At 39.6% G+C, this 16,449-nt stretch overlaps 1 protein-coding gene across 1 annotated transcript; it reads left to right on the top strand.

The window, feature by feature from the left end:
* Positions 1 to 861: 861 nt before the first annotated feature.
* Positions 862 to 9,022, top strand: CDPF1 (cysteine rich DPF motif domain containing 1; the record flags this gene model as incomplete). The annotated part of the gene is made up of 3 exons (XM_080613832.1): positions 862 to 974; positions 3,026 to 3,137; positions 8,876 to 9,022. 3 exons carry the CDS (start codon positions 862 to 864, stop codon positions 9,020 to 9,022), a joined length of 372 nt encoding a protein of 123 aa, XP_080469958.1.
* Positions 9,023 to 16,449: the final 7,427 nt, after the last annotated feature.

Raw genomic sequence — 16,449 nt, 5'->3', positions numbered from 1 at the left:
CTTTCTAGGTTTTATATCTCATTGACAGATAGCTATACCTTTGTAATCGGTGTCTGAAGTCTTTCAGATAGATACAGTAGCTTTCCTATGTGCAGATTCTCTGATTCATAGAAATACATAGGTATCCTCCATGAGGGTAAAGCGGAGTATCCCTCTTCTGCCTATTTTCGTAAAAGTTATAGAACCTAAACTTTTGTAAAGGTACCTGTTCCTCTGTCCTCTGTGGCTTGCATGGGCCAGCGCTCTTATCTAGGCACAGGGTGATTACATCAGCCTCATTTCCATAGGAAGCCAGATAAGAAGAGGGAGCCAGGGTTAAGCTTCCAAAACTATTCAAAGGTGAACCAGAAGCAAAGAAAAACATGTAGTAAATCATTGCAGCGCCTACCTTTCTGGTGCCTGCCTCCTGAGCAGGGTCCCAAACCCTTTCATGGCTCCATTTGCAGGGAGGAGGAGATAGGCATTGCAGAACTGGGATTCCACCCAGCAGATAGAGAGTCATTTCCCAGGTAGCGCTTAGGGAGCATAGGCCTTGGTTGAGCAAAGGGTTTTCCAGATCACAGGCATGTGCTTTGTTACCTAAATTCTTTTATGGATCAAGTTCCAAATTAACAGATGAACTTTATAGTCAAGCCTAAGGCTATCTAAGGGATTTGTAAGTGTAACTGGGACATGAGAAATCAACTTGATTTAGGAGAAAAGATTTACTCATCAAGGTTTGCAGTAGTCAATTTTCCATTGGATTTTAATCTGCATAGCCAGATGTCCCACATCAGTTTAATCTTCTTGCATGCAGGCATGTTCCCAGTATTGCATTTTGGCTCTAAAAAGGTGTTTGTGTTGCTTGTAGGTAGCTTAAAGATGGATGCTCCTAAAGAAGTTCAACCTACAGGAGAGTTCACATGTCAGCTATGTAACTTAACGGCTCCATACACGTACTATGGGCAGAAGCCACCATACACGCGCTTTATTGTGTAAGTACAGTCTTTCATATTACAGATTTCATTTATGCTATGAATATTAGAAGCCTTGTACCATGGAATGACATACAGTGCATGAATGCAGTAACATATCATACTGTATAATGTATAGGGCTTGGTGCTTAAAGTGACCTGTTTCCAAAGGGAAGAAATGTTAAAAGTTGTCAGCATTGATAGCAAAGACAAAAATCAAACTTTCCCAATCTGCTTCAACACCATGTGAAGATTTTCATTTAACTTATTTTTTAACTCCACTGACCACCCTAGAATACAACTGTATCATTATTTTTTAACTAGAATGCTGTTGATTGTCAGCCTATCAGTTCTGGGCATAGCCCTTTCCTTTCAGCTGTGTCAGCTGGGAAACATGTAAACACAGAATCAATTAAATACATATGGTAAAAACGCTTTTTAAGAGCTTTTTGACTTGGAGTTCTGAACAGCCATGCTTTTTTGCATGAATTAGACAATTCTTTGGCACATTGTGTGGTATTTAAGTGTGTGGAAATGTAGTGCAAATTTACATTTTAAGAGACCAAATCCTTTTCCATCTCTGCAAAGTAGGGATAGTTTGACCAGAAACTATGCCATTACAATGTTGTCTGCAGGCATTAAACTGCACAGCTGTTGATCGCTACCTGCTTGGGCTATTTTTCTTGGGCAGCTCTATTTTTATCATTGCAAATCCCACAGTGCTTCTGGTTTTCTCTCTTCTACTCAGCAGAGCAATGGCCTACTTTTGATCAGGTCCATTCCTGAAGAGTCTAAATCAAAGCTGAACATAATCTTAACTTTAGGTTATCCAAGCTGTTATCATCTCACCTTTATATAGGTGACTGAGATTCAAAAAGCAAAAGAATAATGCTGAAGCATAATAATTCTATACATGCATATAAGAAATAACTTTACACACTGCCTTTAGTGGCTTTCTTTCTGGCCTACTCATATGTCCTAAATGCAATTGATGCGGGAAACATATGCCAGACATAAAGGCTTGTATGATGGCCAGGTCTCTGCACAGATGATGACTCCATTAAGACTGTGAATCTTGCAAGGGAAACTTTGCAAAGGTAATCTAGTCTTTGTATATTGAGAGACTTGTTGACAAGGTGATCTCCAGTGATAAAATGCCTGATCTTTCCTACGGAAGGCTTGAGCTATACCATTTTTTGTTTGAGTGGAGACAAAAAAGAAAAAGGAATACACTCACAGATGCACACAGAAGTGTGTATGTATGTAGACAAGGAGAAGGCAATATGAATTTAAAGAATACATTTTAATATATATATTCTACTCCATGTTACTATAGAATCCAAGTTTGATTTAATTCCAAGAATAAGTTAGCCTTGCAGGATGCCCTGTGCAGACAGGCACCCAAGTGACTTCTGTAATACTTTGCCTGGAGCTCACAGGAAGGATAAGGCCTTAGTCTTTCCCAAGCAGATTGCCAAATTATTAATAAATACACTCCCTTAATACCCTGAAGCAAACAGTGGAGCCTGTGACATAAAGTAAGCATATTCCAGGTCATTGCAAAGCTCTGTGCCAGTAGCTCCAGCTTTCAAGAGGTGGGAACCGTAGCTTTACAGCAGTGACATAACTAAGAGCAGTAAAAACTTTTTATACTGTCGTGCACCCAGCTTTGGAATAGAACTTCTAATAAAAAGCTGTGCAATTGAAATGCTAACTTGACAAGGTACTGAAGTTGGCCATGCTAAGGTGTGCCTGTCAGAAATATGGAAGATAAGAAAATACTTCAAGGTAGAGAAAATCATAGTAAGGTAATGTTAAAAGGATCACCAATTCCCCTAGTTTTAGAAGACACATAGGAAGTGCAATATAGGACTCAAGGCAGCCACAACGTTGGTATTTGAAGAGGAAAGGAGCCGCATATGAGCTACCTTGCCTCGTGTAACACCAGGCCAAGGAAGTCAAGTAGAAAGGGCTGATACCTTTTCAGCTTCCACAGTTGCCCCAGCCTTTCAACTCTCCCCTACTGTGAAATGTACCCTTAAAAGCCTGAAATTATCCTCTTTTTTTAATAGGCTTTTGGAAGAAAGCTATGTCATGAAGGATCCTTTCACCCCTGACAAGGACAAATTCCTCATCCTTGGGTCTCATTGCAGTTTGTGTAGCAAATCAGTGTGTGTTGGTGCAGTAAGTAACAAGTAAATCAAGCTTCTTCAATCACTTCTTTTTGTTACAGTCCTGGTGACCTGTTGGAGAAAGACCAAACAGAAAAAAAACCAAACAGCCTATTTGTAAGGCAAGCTAATTGTATGTTCTTGTGGATTCCCACAGATAAAGCTTTTTGTATTAAAAGAAAATGATCAGCAACTTAAGTGTCCTGTTTACAGATGAGCACAGTCCAACCTCACAATGAGTATTCTTTTCCACTTTCCTAGCACAAGGAAATGCAAGGCAGATCACATGTTATTTCAAGACCTTTAAGTTTCAGTAGATCATACTATCCCCAACAATAGATTTTTCTTTTTTGCCTCTAAAGGGAATATGACTGTAGCAACAGGACAAGGGGCAATGGGTTTAAACTTAAACAGGAACTTCAGGTTGGATATAAGGAAGAAGTTCCTTACTGTGAGGCACTGAAACAGGTTGTACAAAGAAGTAAAATGCTCCATCCCTGACAGTGTTCAAGGTCAGGCTGGACAGAGCCTTGGGCAACATGGTCTAGTGTGAGGTGTTTCTGCTTATGGCAGGGGAGGTGGAACCAGATGGGCTTTAAGGTGCTTTCCAAACCAAACCAGTCTATGATTCTATCCATGGATTGTTAGGTTTGTCCAGAGCACAGGGCTACCATCCTATTTGCAAAAGTTAATGTAGAAAGTGAGCAAGGAGGAGAGCTGTGAAGTGGCGTGATAGCTCTCTGAAGAAGAATGCATTTGAGTAGCAGCTGGTAGGTAACCTTAAAACTATGAAATCTGAGTGCGGTCCAGAAAGGTGGTGTAAAATTACAGTTGTCTTAATTCCTTCTCCTCAGTGCAGAACTGGCCCCTTTGTTTGCTGAGAGTTCAAAGCAAAAATGAAGACAAGTTATTACACAATTATCAGTGTCTGGAGACTGTACTGTGCTTCTTGGAGGCAGTAAAATGAATTGAGAAAACTTAGGCTCCACTCCTTTCCCTCAGCAAGCAAGTTCTGTGGTTGAAAGAGAGTCGGGACTGCAGTAGTCAGGATTCATGTATGATTCAACCCATGAGGAGACATCACTGGCTTGTTGACATGGACAACGGCATGCATCTGTTATGCCAAACACCATTGCCGTAATGCCAGCCAGATCCCGGCCTCCTCTTTCAAAGTGGTTGTTTGCTATCCTAGAGTAACATGCTTAAATCTAAGAGTGCAGCTAGTAGCATGAGCTATTAGCAAGAGCATACCTGGGTCTTCAGTGTCAGCTTTTGCAGTTTTCAGATTCAACCTTTTCAGCCTGCTCTGTAATTGCAGTGGTTAGGGGACAGCTCCAGTGGCATGATCCTTACTGCAGGTAGCTAGTAGTGGGAATTTTAAAACAAACAGACCTGCTAAAAACTTTGTGAAGATGTAGATTTATTTATGTATTTATTTTTCATGTTTGGTGGCCAGTTATAGCTCTGGTGGGACAAATTAATGCTCCTGGCCTCCTCAGAGCACGAGGTGAGGTAATCTGGGCAACTGAGACTGAGCTCATATGCCAATGCCAGACAGTTTCTGTGTGGGGACTTGAGGAAATTCTCTTGAACAAAACAAAAGGTCAGATTACACTGACAAAATTTAGAGGGTTAGACAAACACAGCCAAAAGTAAATTGGCACACTTGGACAAGTTTAGCTGCTATTCTGATTTGCAGGGAGTTAGCACCAAGGGTGGATTTGGCCCCTGTCCTAAGAGGAGTGTGGAATAGCACCTTGCTCCTAATTAAATTTGTTTCCTATTTCTGAAGTCTCTTCTGTCATTTAAATGACCGAAAATCACCAGAACATCAAGACTAGGGATTGCAACTGAGATTATGTTTTTCCATTCTGGAACTACCTGAGGACTATGTGAGAGTCAGATGAAGTACCAGTGCTCTCTGGTTACATCTTTGATAGCTGGGCTCAGATTTCCAGAGCCAAGTAGCTAAAGGCAATTGTGTGGAGGCAGAGCTCACATGTGAGCAAGATCCTCCCAGTGACAATGTCGCTGTCTTGGCTGGAAGTTGACTCACTCCCCCCGAGAGCCAGTTGTAGAGGCAGATGCAACCAGTCCGATCGTTTGGGCTTATGAGCTTGATTCCTGCCCTGACACGTCAGGTTTAGTCCTCTTTTTTACAGCAGAAGATTGGCAGTTTAGGCACTTTTGGGCAAACTTGAGCACGTCTAGCTGTCTTCATTCCCAAAGGAGTTTTCTTGAATTTAGGAAGGATTCAACTGGTATTTCCAAGTCTGGCAGTTAAATCCTTCAGAAATACAGCCTTTTAGCCTCTCAGTATATTTCCACACTGTGCATTTCTGAATGAAGGTGGGGCCTTTTCTTTTTAAAAATTATTTCTGTTAATCTAGGGCATAGCAATGTAAAGAGGATATTAGCACTGAGCTAATAGAAGCCCCTTCTAATCTTTTTGACATGCCTGCCTATTTCACCCATTGTGGAAATATATCAGTCATTTGCTTCTTGTTATCTTCAAGATTCCCCTTATGGTATCACTCAAAGCAAAACCTTGATTGCAAATAATTGAGAATAAATTTCTTACCAAACTGGCCAGACCAGATAGTGAATCACATCTATGGCTATGGTTTCAAAATGTATTTAGCAATACTGCTTAGGTAACATTGAAAGAGATCTGCAGAAATGAAGATTAGTGCTTTAAACACCCACACCATGAAGTAGGTAAACACATACTATTCCTCTTTCATGTAAGGAAAATTAAAAGTCCAGAGAAGCAAAGACTCATCCAAGGCAGTAGAGAGAGATGAAATTAGGATAATATCTCTGTGGACTGGTTTTGGTTCCTGCTTGTGCTTGACCCAAGTAGATCAACTCAGTCCTGTTCCGAATCTTTCCGTAATGTTGTAACATAACAATTGAAACTGAAGAAAATGGTGCTTTCTTGGGCCTCTTTGGCAAAGAAGCTGGACCAAAGGGATGGGAATTTTTCAGTGGCAGGTTGCTTTCATTTTTATGTTGACTCAAAATTGTACTGGACTAACCTGTAGCTTTTGTATCTAAGGAGGCTTAGATACAGATCAGATTTTAGGCTTTTCATGAGACTACCTATGTTAGCTGAAGTGGCTTCCCTTACAGCTGCTCTGCCGGTGAAAGTCAGGACTAAACAAGTGCTCTGTTTAATGCTCATAAACTCACTTCTGCAAATATTCTCTTAAGCCTTGCTCAGTTAATTTACTCCAGTCAGCTTGCAGTGTCCATCACCCTACTGAACCAATCTTTATCACAGTGTATTGGTAAGTGTTGTTATTTGTGGTCCAACTAATAATTCTATATTATTATAATATATATATATTAATATAATATATATATATTATATATAATATATATTATATATATAATATAATATATAATATATATAACTAATAATTCTAATTATTATCTGTAATGTCTTAAAACATGTCAAAACCCCACAGAAAGGAAGATAAAAATGCTTTTAAAAGTCCATAGGAAGTTTTGAGTGGCTTTCTTCCTGTTTCCCTTTCAGAAAGCGGAAGAGGAAGTGATGCCATCTCACCATAGTAGTCATTTAAAACAGTTATTTCTTTCTTATTGCAACACTCATTAAACATAGGAAAAGAAAAGAGGTGTCTTTTGGAGAAGAAAGTAGGACAGGGAGCAAGTTTCATCTCTTATTGCTCACCTCAGCAGACAGTGACTAGATACTGACCTTGGACATGATTGTAGGTATTAAGTGATAAATGTAACACTACAGCTACTTTCCAGTCAACTTCCAGTCATGCAGGGTCAATCCTGGACACGGTTAGGCAGAACCTTTCCTTTACATACAGCTTCCTTTACAAGTGTGATAGAGATACTATCCCTGTATATATGACTTCCAGACATGATCCATGTCACAACAGAAATAAACTCTGGCAGCATGCCTTGTCAGCACAGTTTTTCCTGAACTGGATTGTTAAGTTTGAAATTGAAATGGCCTCATCCTGCCTTGGTCATGGAAGAGGTGAAACCTATTAAAGAATTTTCCAGTTAAGCCCTGAAGCCTATCAGGATAATGGTCAAAGAAGGGCTTGTCTATACATAGTAAGGGTAATTCGCAGGGCTTTAAAACAAGTTAGGCTGAATAATCATAGAATCACAGAATGTTTTGGATTGGAAAGGACCTTAAAGCTCATCTAGTTCAGTCCACCTGCCATGGGCAGGGACACCTCACTCTAGACCATGTTGCCCAAGGCTTTGTCCAACCTGGCCTTGAACACTGCCAGGGATGGAGGATTCACCAGTTCCTTGGGCAACCCGTTCCAGTGCCTCACCACTCTGATCCCACAGCCTGCCTCTGGGTTAGATTCATGGCTCTGCAGTGATGGGCCCAGCGCTCAGATGTGCGGTGGTTCATATTCATCATTTGTCCAAGTCCCACTGGCCAAAGTTGGCAGCTTATTTCAGCTAAAAGAATGTAAATTGAGCACCTGTATATCTGTGAGGAGCTGCGCCTTGACATCGGAGTTCCCCATCTGCAGAACAGGAGAAAAGCCTCTCCCCTGCTTTGCTATTGCCTGGTGGCGCAGTGTCCATCACTGTGGAGACATGAACTTAACCTGGAGGCAGGGGGAGCTGTGTGTCATTTTGCAATACAAACAAGAATAGCAGGGCCAACTTAAACTCTAATCTTCACTTTTAATTGGCAGCTTAAAGTATTAGGGATACCAAGAGACAAAAAACAATAGGCTCTGGAGGTTGTGCAACTGAAATCCAGTTTCAGGGCTTTTCAGAGACCAAGTCCTCACACTAGCTCTCAATACGAAGGTGCCTGGCAGTCAGTGCAGAAGCGGACAATGGATGAAGAGGAGTTGTTCCTTGGGCTTGGAAGTTGCACAGAAGCAGGCTGATAGAGATTGTGATAAAATCATCTACTGCTAAAGTCTCAGTAGTGACAAAGGATACAAAAGGAAGAACGGAAGCACAGAAATAGCCAAGCCAAGCCCCCAGAGAAAGGCCAGCCACAAATGACCATGGCAAGAGAAAACTTTGCTATTTAGGAAAAATGCAATGGAATCCCTTACTCCCCAAAAGATGTCCTCAACCATCTAAAATTGATATCGTTATTCATGCTTAAATCCCCAAGAATAATCCATCAGCAATACCAGGACCAGCTTACCCATTAAATCCTGTTTGGAATTTAGTGATCAGCACTCCGGGAGAACCATGGACTTCAGTCTTGCTGCAGGGCAAAGGAATCATACATTAATAAGCTTCTCTTCCAGTTGCCCAAACTCTGTACTGTAAACTGGCTGAGACAATTAAACTGACACTTCATCCATTGCCCACCTTTACCTTGAATAAATGTACTCACTGATTAGAAACTAAAAACATACATGGTGCTAAAGCTTGGGCTGATATCTCTTTTCTGAACTTTTGATGGCAAAGTATAAAAGCTGTTGTACACACACAAGGTATTTTCCCTGCCCTTGAAGTGCAATAACACAGTGATCTGACAGGTTTCATTCACAACTGGTTTGGTTAGCGGTGTTACAGACCCAACATTTCTGTTTTTCAGTCAGTTAGCTCTAATCAGATGTTAGTTATTGAATAGGAAGAAGCAAAATTGCTGGAATATTTCAACCTAGAAGAAGAATTTAATTTAGAATAATTCTAAATATAAATGTGGCTTAATGGGACTGGAACGGAAGCAGTTCCATTTTGTGTATCCTGCTAATAATGTTACTTTCTTTACAGGAATGTAGTCTGTTCTACTCCAAAAGGTTCTGCCTCCCTTGTGTGAATGAAAACCTAAAAGCCTTTCCTTTGGAAATACAAGAAGATATGGATAAAAGGAAGCCCCAGGAAAAATCCTCCTGCAAAAAAACGGATACAAGAACATAAATACTGAAGGACCAAGAGAGACGGTTCTTTGGCCAGGATTTCTCTTCTCTCCCTTTGGAGACTATCATGTTACTCCTTTTAAAGAAGTGACCTTCATCGTCTCGCTACTACAGAACACAGTTACACGTTTCCTTACAATTGGCTTGGCTTCAAACATTGTCATGCAGTGATTGCAGTGCCAGCAGTATGGCCTGAAGGTGTTGAAGAGCCAGAAGGAAAGGCAGACAAGCCTGTTGTCGTCATGCAAAGTGCATGTAGTAAAAAACTGAACAGTGTATAGGATAGGAACTATGTCCCTCTTTTCACATTTGTTAGTTTAATGTTTTGTATTGTTCTTGACACTCCTACAATGTTATGAAAATCTGAGACAGATTTATCTGGCTCGATTCAGTATATATCCAAGAAAGTCAGTGTACACCAATTGTTAACATGACAAAGCTGGCCTGATAAGATTACAGTAGGCACGGAATTCAAAGCTTTATTTTTAAGTCTAAAATAAAATAGTTACAAGACAATGACACAGATACCCATAGCAATACCTAGATTCTTCAAGATTAGAATATCAATACTATCACAGCATTAGACTTCTGAAAGTAGGTGCTCTTGTAATAGAATATCAGTATAATAATAAAAGAAAGATACAAGTTACTTTCAGTTGCAGTAATTTTGCCCTCAATCTTCTAAGCCCATATAAATACAGCAACAGGAGAAGATCCTTAATATAGCTGGTTTATACTTTACAAGTAAAGATGATTTCCTTTTCACTGTCACATCAGTTAATCTGGAAATAGAAAAGTTCAGCTAATAAGTTTAATTCTTTCCTGAACTGGGCAATTAAACTGCAGTGAGAATAGAGGTTTCCGTCTGTTGGGAAAACAGCAGTTTGTTTAGCTCAAAAATTAGGTTTACAATTATCTATGCTGACTTTGTCTTAATTACAGGAAGATTAAGTGGCATTTATGTAAAAAACACTTAGTCCCACACCTTAAGGGTATGTCTAGAATGCTCCCTAACCATGAAATCATGCGTTTACTCAAGCTTTTGTTGGCCAGTGGTTCAGAACCTGTTAATGCCTTGGTTAACATCTCTTTGCTCAACTCTTCCATCCCCATCATTTGTCGTATGTCAGCATCTAAACTTGATCATTTTAGTAGAATGAACTGTGTGTCTGTTAAAAGAAATCAACATCATTTCAGTGAGTTATTTTTAGATCTTTAAGCTGTTTGGGTATCCGAGAATTGTCTTAATTTCTGAATTGGTGTCCTCTGTTGAGGACTGGAATTTCTTGCAATTACTAGAGAAGCAATAATGGACTTACTCATATCCTTTTCAAGCTCTAGATGCCTTAAGACGTAAAATGCATATACATCTTTAATTGTGGAAAAGATACATGTAAAAAATCAATATTTCAGCTTTCTTTTTGCAGTAACAAGAGCCTATTCTTTTAAAGAAAGTGATATTAAATTATATAAAATTGGAAACTTCATTTTCATGTTAGCCACACCAAAAAACTGTAAGTGTACCTATCTGCTTAACAGCTGTAGTTTACCTATCTGCCCTGTATGCATAACAGAAGGACATCCCATGCTAAAACATCAACTGTAAAGAGAATGAGCGATGCTCAAAAAAGAATCACAGCACTTTTCCATCTTAAAATTCTAGTGCTATAATCAAGCTGACAGAAACCAACAGTTACATGAGATCACATAATACATTTATACCAGCAAATGTTTTTCTAAAACATTTTATTTCCTGTATTTCACAATGTTTGCAGCAGGTTGCATCTTAACTCTTATCTTGAAAATAGGCTTTAAAAGTCTGGCTAGCACAGTTCCCATCTAAATGAGGATGTGCCTTTTGGTTGTATGACGTCCAATCTGTTTTGGCACTGAGAAATGCACCCACTAATATGCTGGGAAGTATCTTGTATCTCTGAGCTATTCTCCTTCCTGTTCAACCTCCTCTGTGCCCTTTAAGAAAAGTGCAGTTAACTTAATCATAAACATTATCTTTACCATCATGCTAAGATATAAGAACCACTTTAAGCCCTCAGAAATGACCCTGCCTTTAAGTACTTATTAAGTTGAACCACAGCTTAGTGGTGGAGCAGGAGTAGACTCACATACTGAAAGGTAGCAGAATCTGTAACTACAGTATTTTTACTTTGGCCCAGTACAACTCATTTATCTATCTTGAGTACAGTACAAAAAGCCAAGTTAAGGGTACCTCTGCTTCACAGTACGTGGTTCTGCATACCTTTTAGGTGAAGAAAAGCACACTTCCAGTAAGTACCACAAAGTAGTTCAGTAGCCCAGGGCCATCAGATACGTTCTGTCACCTCTGGTCCATGTTTTTGGGAAAGAAGGCTGACCTATATGCAACTTAGTGTTTCCTGGAATGACAAAGGATTACCATCTGTGCCCAGCTTTTAAAACTTAGGTATTCCGTGTTCTCATATTCCCACTGAACATGAGCATTATGGTCTTGGTATCATAATTCTGGTATATGTGGGATTTCATGGGCCAAATGCCATCATGCCCAACTTACCAGCCACAAGGCCTACTCTTCAAGAATGGCCTTTGCAATTCGGCTTCATCAGGTTCTCTGAGTACTTTCTGCTGCTCACAAATAAGGACTTCAGTGCTGAGCACAGCTGAGGAAGAAATGTGATTCTTTATCCTCTGCTGCGGTTTTTGCTTCATCCCTCTTTTATCAGCTTAATAAATCCCCAGATTCTTGACAGAAAACAGTAATCTGCAACACACTGAAGCCATGCTCATCAAATTAGTTAGCATGCTACACTACATGTAAAGTGGATTCAGTGTTTGTGAAGTTACAGAACCATAGAATGGTTTGGGTTGGAAAGGACCTTAAAGCTCACCCAGTTCCAACCTTGTGCCATGGGCAAGGACCCCTTCCACTAGACCAGGTTGCTCAAAGCCCGTCCAACCTGGCCTTGAACACTGCCAGGGATGGGGCAGCCACAGCTTCTCTGGGCAAAAAATTGACCAGATGTCTTAAGCTGGTCATACAGTCAATGAGAATGGAAGCACACAGCAGGACTGTAGATCAGCAGAAAAACTGATGAAATATATATATTATAATAAATATATTATGGATGCTATGTATATATGTATGTTGCACACACATTCCTAATTTAAAAGGTGTGTCTAACAGTAGATCTGTAAGCATCAGCACTTTAAAGATGCCTTCAAAATGTCCTTGCAATACACACATTATGCAGCAAACATACTTCATACAATTTGTTAAGAGATACTTGATGCTAACGCAAAACTATCTTGGCATCAATCCCAGCAAAGGTTGCTTATCTACTCTTGTTCAGTACGAAAATGAGCACAATTACTCCCTGGTATAAAGTTAAGCAGCTGAGAGTTTTCTGAAGCAGGGCTTTGTATGCCAAATGAAGGCAAATCAGGTTAAGGCAAAACCATTCAAGTTCGTAACTGCAGCAGAGCAGCACAAAAGACACATTCGTGCCACTGGTACTGTTGTGGAAGGAGTGACGGGTGTCACCGTCCTCAGGTCTCAACTGCAAACATTTACACAAGCTATCAGGTGAGATCACAAGTGGTTGTACGAGGGTAAAGAACACAACTACTTTTGTGTACACAAAAGTTACCCATGCAGGGATGGTCACTGAATGAAGGACTCATTTAAGACTTGGCAGCTGCTTTGGATAATGTGCAAGAGGCATCCATCAGAGGGTAAGGAGCATGTTTGTCTCAAACCCATGACATTACAGTGAATTACTTTCCTAGAAATAAAAGATCAGCAGAAGTCATTAAATTCACTTTTAAAAATACTTTATTTTTTTCTTAAACCATTAAGGCAAATCCACATTTCAAATTAACTGTGTTTACAGTCTTAAAGGGTTACTCTTTTTTAAAGCACATAGGTTCCTACCAGTCTCTATACAAACTATGAATTCAACCTCGTGTTTTTAAAGGAGACAGAAAAAAATCAATGTAAAAAAGAAGAAAAATGTTTAGTTCAAGTTTGTGTCATCCTAGATCAGAAGGCTGGTAACATTTGAGAATGCATCATCATATTTAACCATGTGTCATTTTCACATTCACAAGTGCAAGTCTTTCCCACAAATCCCTGCAAGACCAGGGCTTCCATTCTTTCTTGAAAATGGCATTTGCATTGTTCTGACAGAAAGAAACTTGGGAACTTGGCTTGAATTAGTGGTATTTTACTGGGAAACAAGCATTCCATGAGAATTAGATTTGACTACTCCCTGCAAGAAATGGCTGCTCTTTGTAGGTTCTGTATTTACTGTCATAAAACATACCCAAACCCTAAAAACTAGAGGTGACTGGAAACGATCTGGTTTTTGTTGGTTTTTTTTATTCTTTAATATTGATATCTTGGTTTAATTAAACACTTGTTAGCTGCAGTAATTAGGGTTTGGCAACCTTAACAAAAATGTGCTTTTTTGTGCCATATCAGATACCAGACCATTTAAGACGTGATAAAGGGTGTTAACATCATGATGTAATTAAACTGTTGTGTTACATTCCTAAAGAAAATTCAGAGCCATTGTTTGCAAAAGCTGTGAAATAGCAGGAGCAACATGAAACAGCTCACCTTCGTAGCTGATAAACCAGACTTTGTCAAACAGTCACGAGGGGTGTTCTTGTTCAAATCCGTAATATCAAAACATTGATTAGATTTGTTGAGACTAAAGAAATAACTAAAGCCGTAAGTGTTCATCCACTTCTGAAACCAGAGGAAAGTACTTGTGGCTACTGAGACTGAGCCATGGTTTCACATACCCACCTGAGCCCCAGGATTCGTTTTCCAGGGGAGTGATTTGATCAGAAGCAGCTCCCTGCTGCTGTCTGCAGAAGCGCTAGCAGCAGAAGAGCCGCAGCAGGGCCGCAACAGGCTCCTCAGTGACCCTCTGCTGAGCAGCGATGCTGGTGAGTGCCTGCAGATACCTGAACACACATATGGCACCACAAACAGCTCTTACTAACAGGATGGCAAAGGCACCTTGTCTCCACGAGGGCAACCCTTATGCTACCGTGTGGCAAATTGCACCTAGAGTACCCCAACGTGCCAGAGGTAATGAAGCGTGGATTTGAACAGCTCTCTGCATGGTTATTTGCATATGAATCACCCACCAGAAGGTTTGGTAACCTTCTGATGCCGCACGGCACAAACACGTTCTGAATGACTATACTGCACTCCTACGCAGTAGGTGTAGGATGCAGTACTTGCACGTTGCCAACAGTGCGGATGGTTTGTGTTTTCCCATACTGCCAGGTTTTTTTCCTTTCAAGTGTAAAGAATGCCAGGAAATGTCTTGCATTAATCATAAGGCTGGTTGGTGTTTTTTCCACAATGGGGATTACTGTACCTGCATATCCAGCCTAAGAAGACATACCAAAATACTCAAAACCAATTTTAAGTACCTCATGCTTGATCTTGCAGTCCTTATTTAAGGCCCAACCAGTAATCAGATTAATCTCTTTTGTGTATGCAGCCTATCCCCTGGGCAGAGGCAACTCATCTGAAATTGAGGTCCTTGCAATAGAAATTCTCTTTTGAAACACCCTGGCAATGGAATCTGACAAGATCGACAAGCACAATAAAAGTGTTTAAGAAAAACATATCAGAACAGCTTCAGAAGCAGAAAAAGATTAAAAACCCCTGTAAGCACATTACAGAAAACAAAAGAGGCAACACCCTTGCCCTAGGATGGGTTTAGTTAACAACGAATTTGTATCAGGTATTTACAGTGTAATGTGACTTCTGTTAGTACCTTTTACAGGGGTTTTTATCATTGCTGCCTATGAAATTCAGAAAAGAAGTAGCTGTAGGTTACCACAAGAAAGTCCAGCAGACCTTTCACAAATACGACACAAACATCTTAGTAGGGAATATACCTGTATGGTGACACCAAGCAAGTGAAAATTGCAAGTTGCAGTGATTTGGGGAAATAAAATTCTATTACAAATAAAATGCACTAAGTATAAATCGCAGCTGGAACATTCGTAATGTACTGTGCTTGTACTAGATGCTACATTTCGACTACAGCAAAATAAGAGGTATACCTTGAAAAGGTAACTTAAAAGTGTTTCGGTACCAAGATTTGTTAGCAGGAATGCTGTAGGCACAGACTGTCACACTTGAATCACAGGACACAGAATCCCTACAAACAGATTCTGACTTCATCTCTACTAAAAATCATCAAAGGAACGCTCCTATAGAAAAGCCAGTAATGGCATTTCAGCATCTTGTGCTAGAAACTCTCTTTCCCATCAGTCAACTTGATTTAAAACATTAAAAATACCAACTCGATTTTGGGATTGCAGCTCTTCCTTGCCTAGACTTACTTTTATTAAAACTGAATAAAAGGAAGTCTATGTTCCATGTGAAAATATATTCTAAAATGTTGTCACAATTATACCAAACACTGATAGGTTGCAGAATTTGTGATACTTCTTCACAAATTAATAAAGACAGGGATAAATAGCAGTTTGCCCTTGACTTCAGGCCCATTATCCTTGCCCCATAAAAGTATATCTTTCCTCACTGTACAAAAGGGTTCACAAGATAAAGTATGAAACACATATTTAAATTAAATAATTTATATATTTTTCTTAAAGCACCTCTGTAATATAATTTAGTGAAAGTTTATACCCTGCAATTATCTTCTTGTATTTTACAAATTGAAACATGAAGAAATGGTATTACATTAATTTAAACAATAAATCCCACAACACATAACAGTATCAATAACCTTAGACCAAACCCACATATAAGTTAAATCTCTAGTAAAAGGAGGATAATAAAGCTGATTAAACCTAGATTAAAAAAACCCAACATATGCAATGGACTACCAAGAAAGCACTTGAGATATAAGCAAGCACCAGATGCCACACTACACCTTACATTTCAACACTTAACGAAAGGATTAGGGCTTTCAGGGAAGGACCATTATTTGTAAGAAAGACCTCATGCATAAGCAGTATCAGAATAGCTGCAAATGTATTTGTTCAGTGTAGTTGCAGGTTTTCAACCAAGTAAGAGGGATGCTGTTAAGGAGAGACAGGGCTGAAATTGTTCCTCTTCAAACACAGTACAGGCAGCTACAGTGTAATCTCCAACTGCTTTGTCTGAGATGGTGCATTAAGTCTTCCAGGCTTTCCATTAGAAATTAAGGCAGAAATTCAATTCAATAGTATGTGACCCAGCTCCCGTGATGCATAAATCTTCCCAAGTTTTAGCAGTTTGAATAAACAAACAAATGTTTAGATGCTTATTATAAGCTCTTTGATATGCAAACTTGTGCTAGCTCTCTCATGAGAACAGACTTAGTGCAACTGCTGGTATTTCCTAAATCTGTGCGGGCCAGAAATCAGGCAAAAATACACTCTTTGGCAACACTTCAGCTT

The sequence above is a fragment of the Psittacula echo genome (assembly GCF_963264785.1).
Source record: "Psittacula echo genome assembly, chromosome: 1".
NCBI classification, from domain to species: domain Eukaryota; kingdom Metazoa; phylum Chordata; class Aves; order Psittaciformes; family Psittacidae; genus Psittacula; species Psittacula echo.
This window is presented reverse-complemented; position numbering and strand designations above follow the sequence as displayed.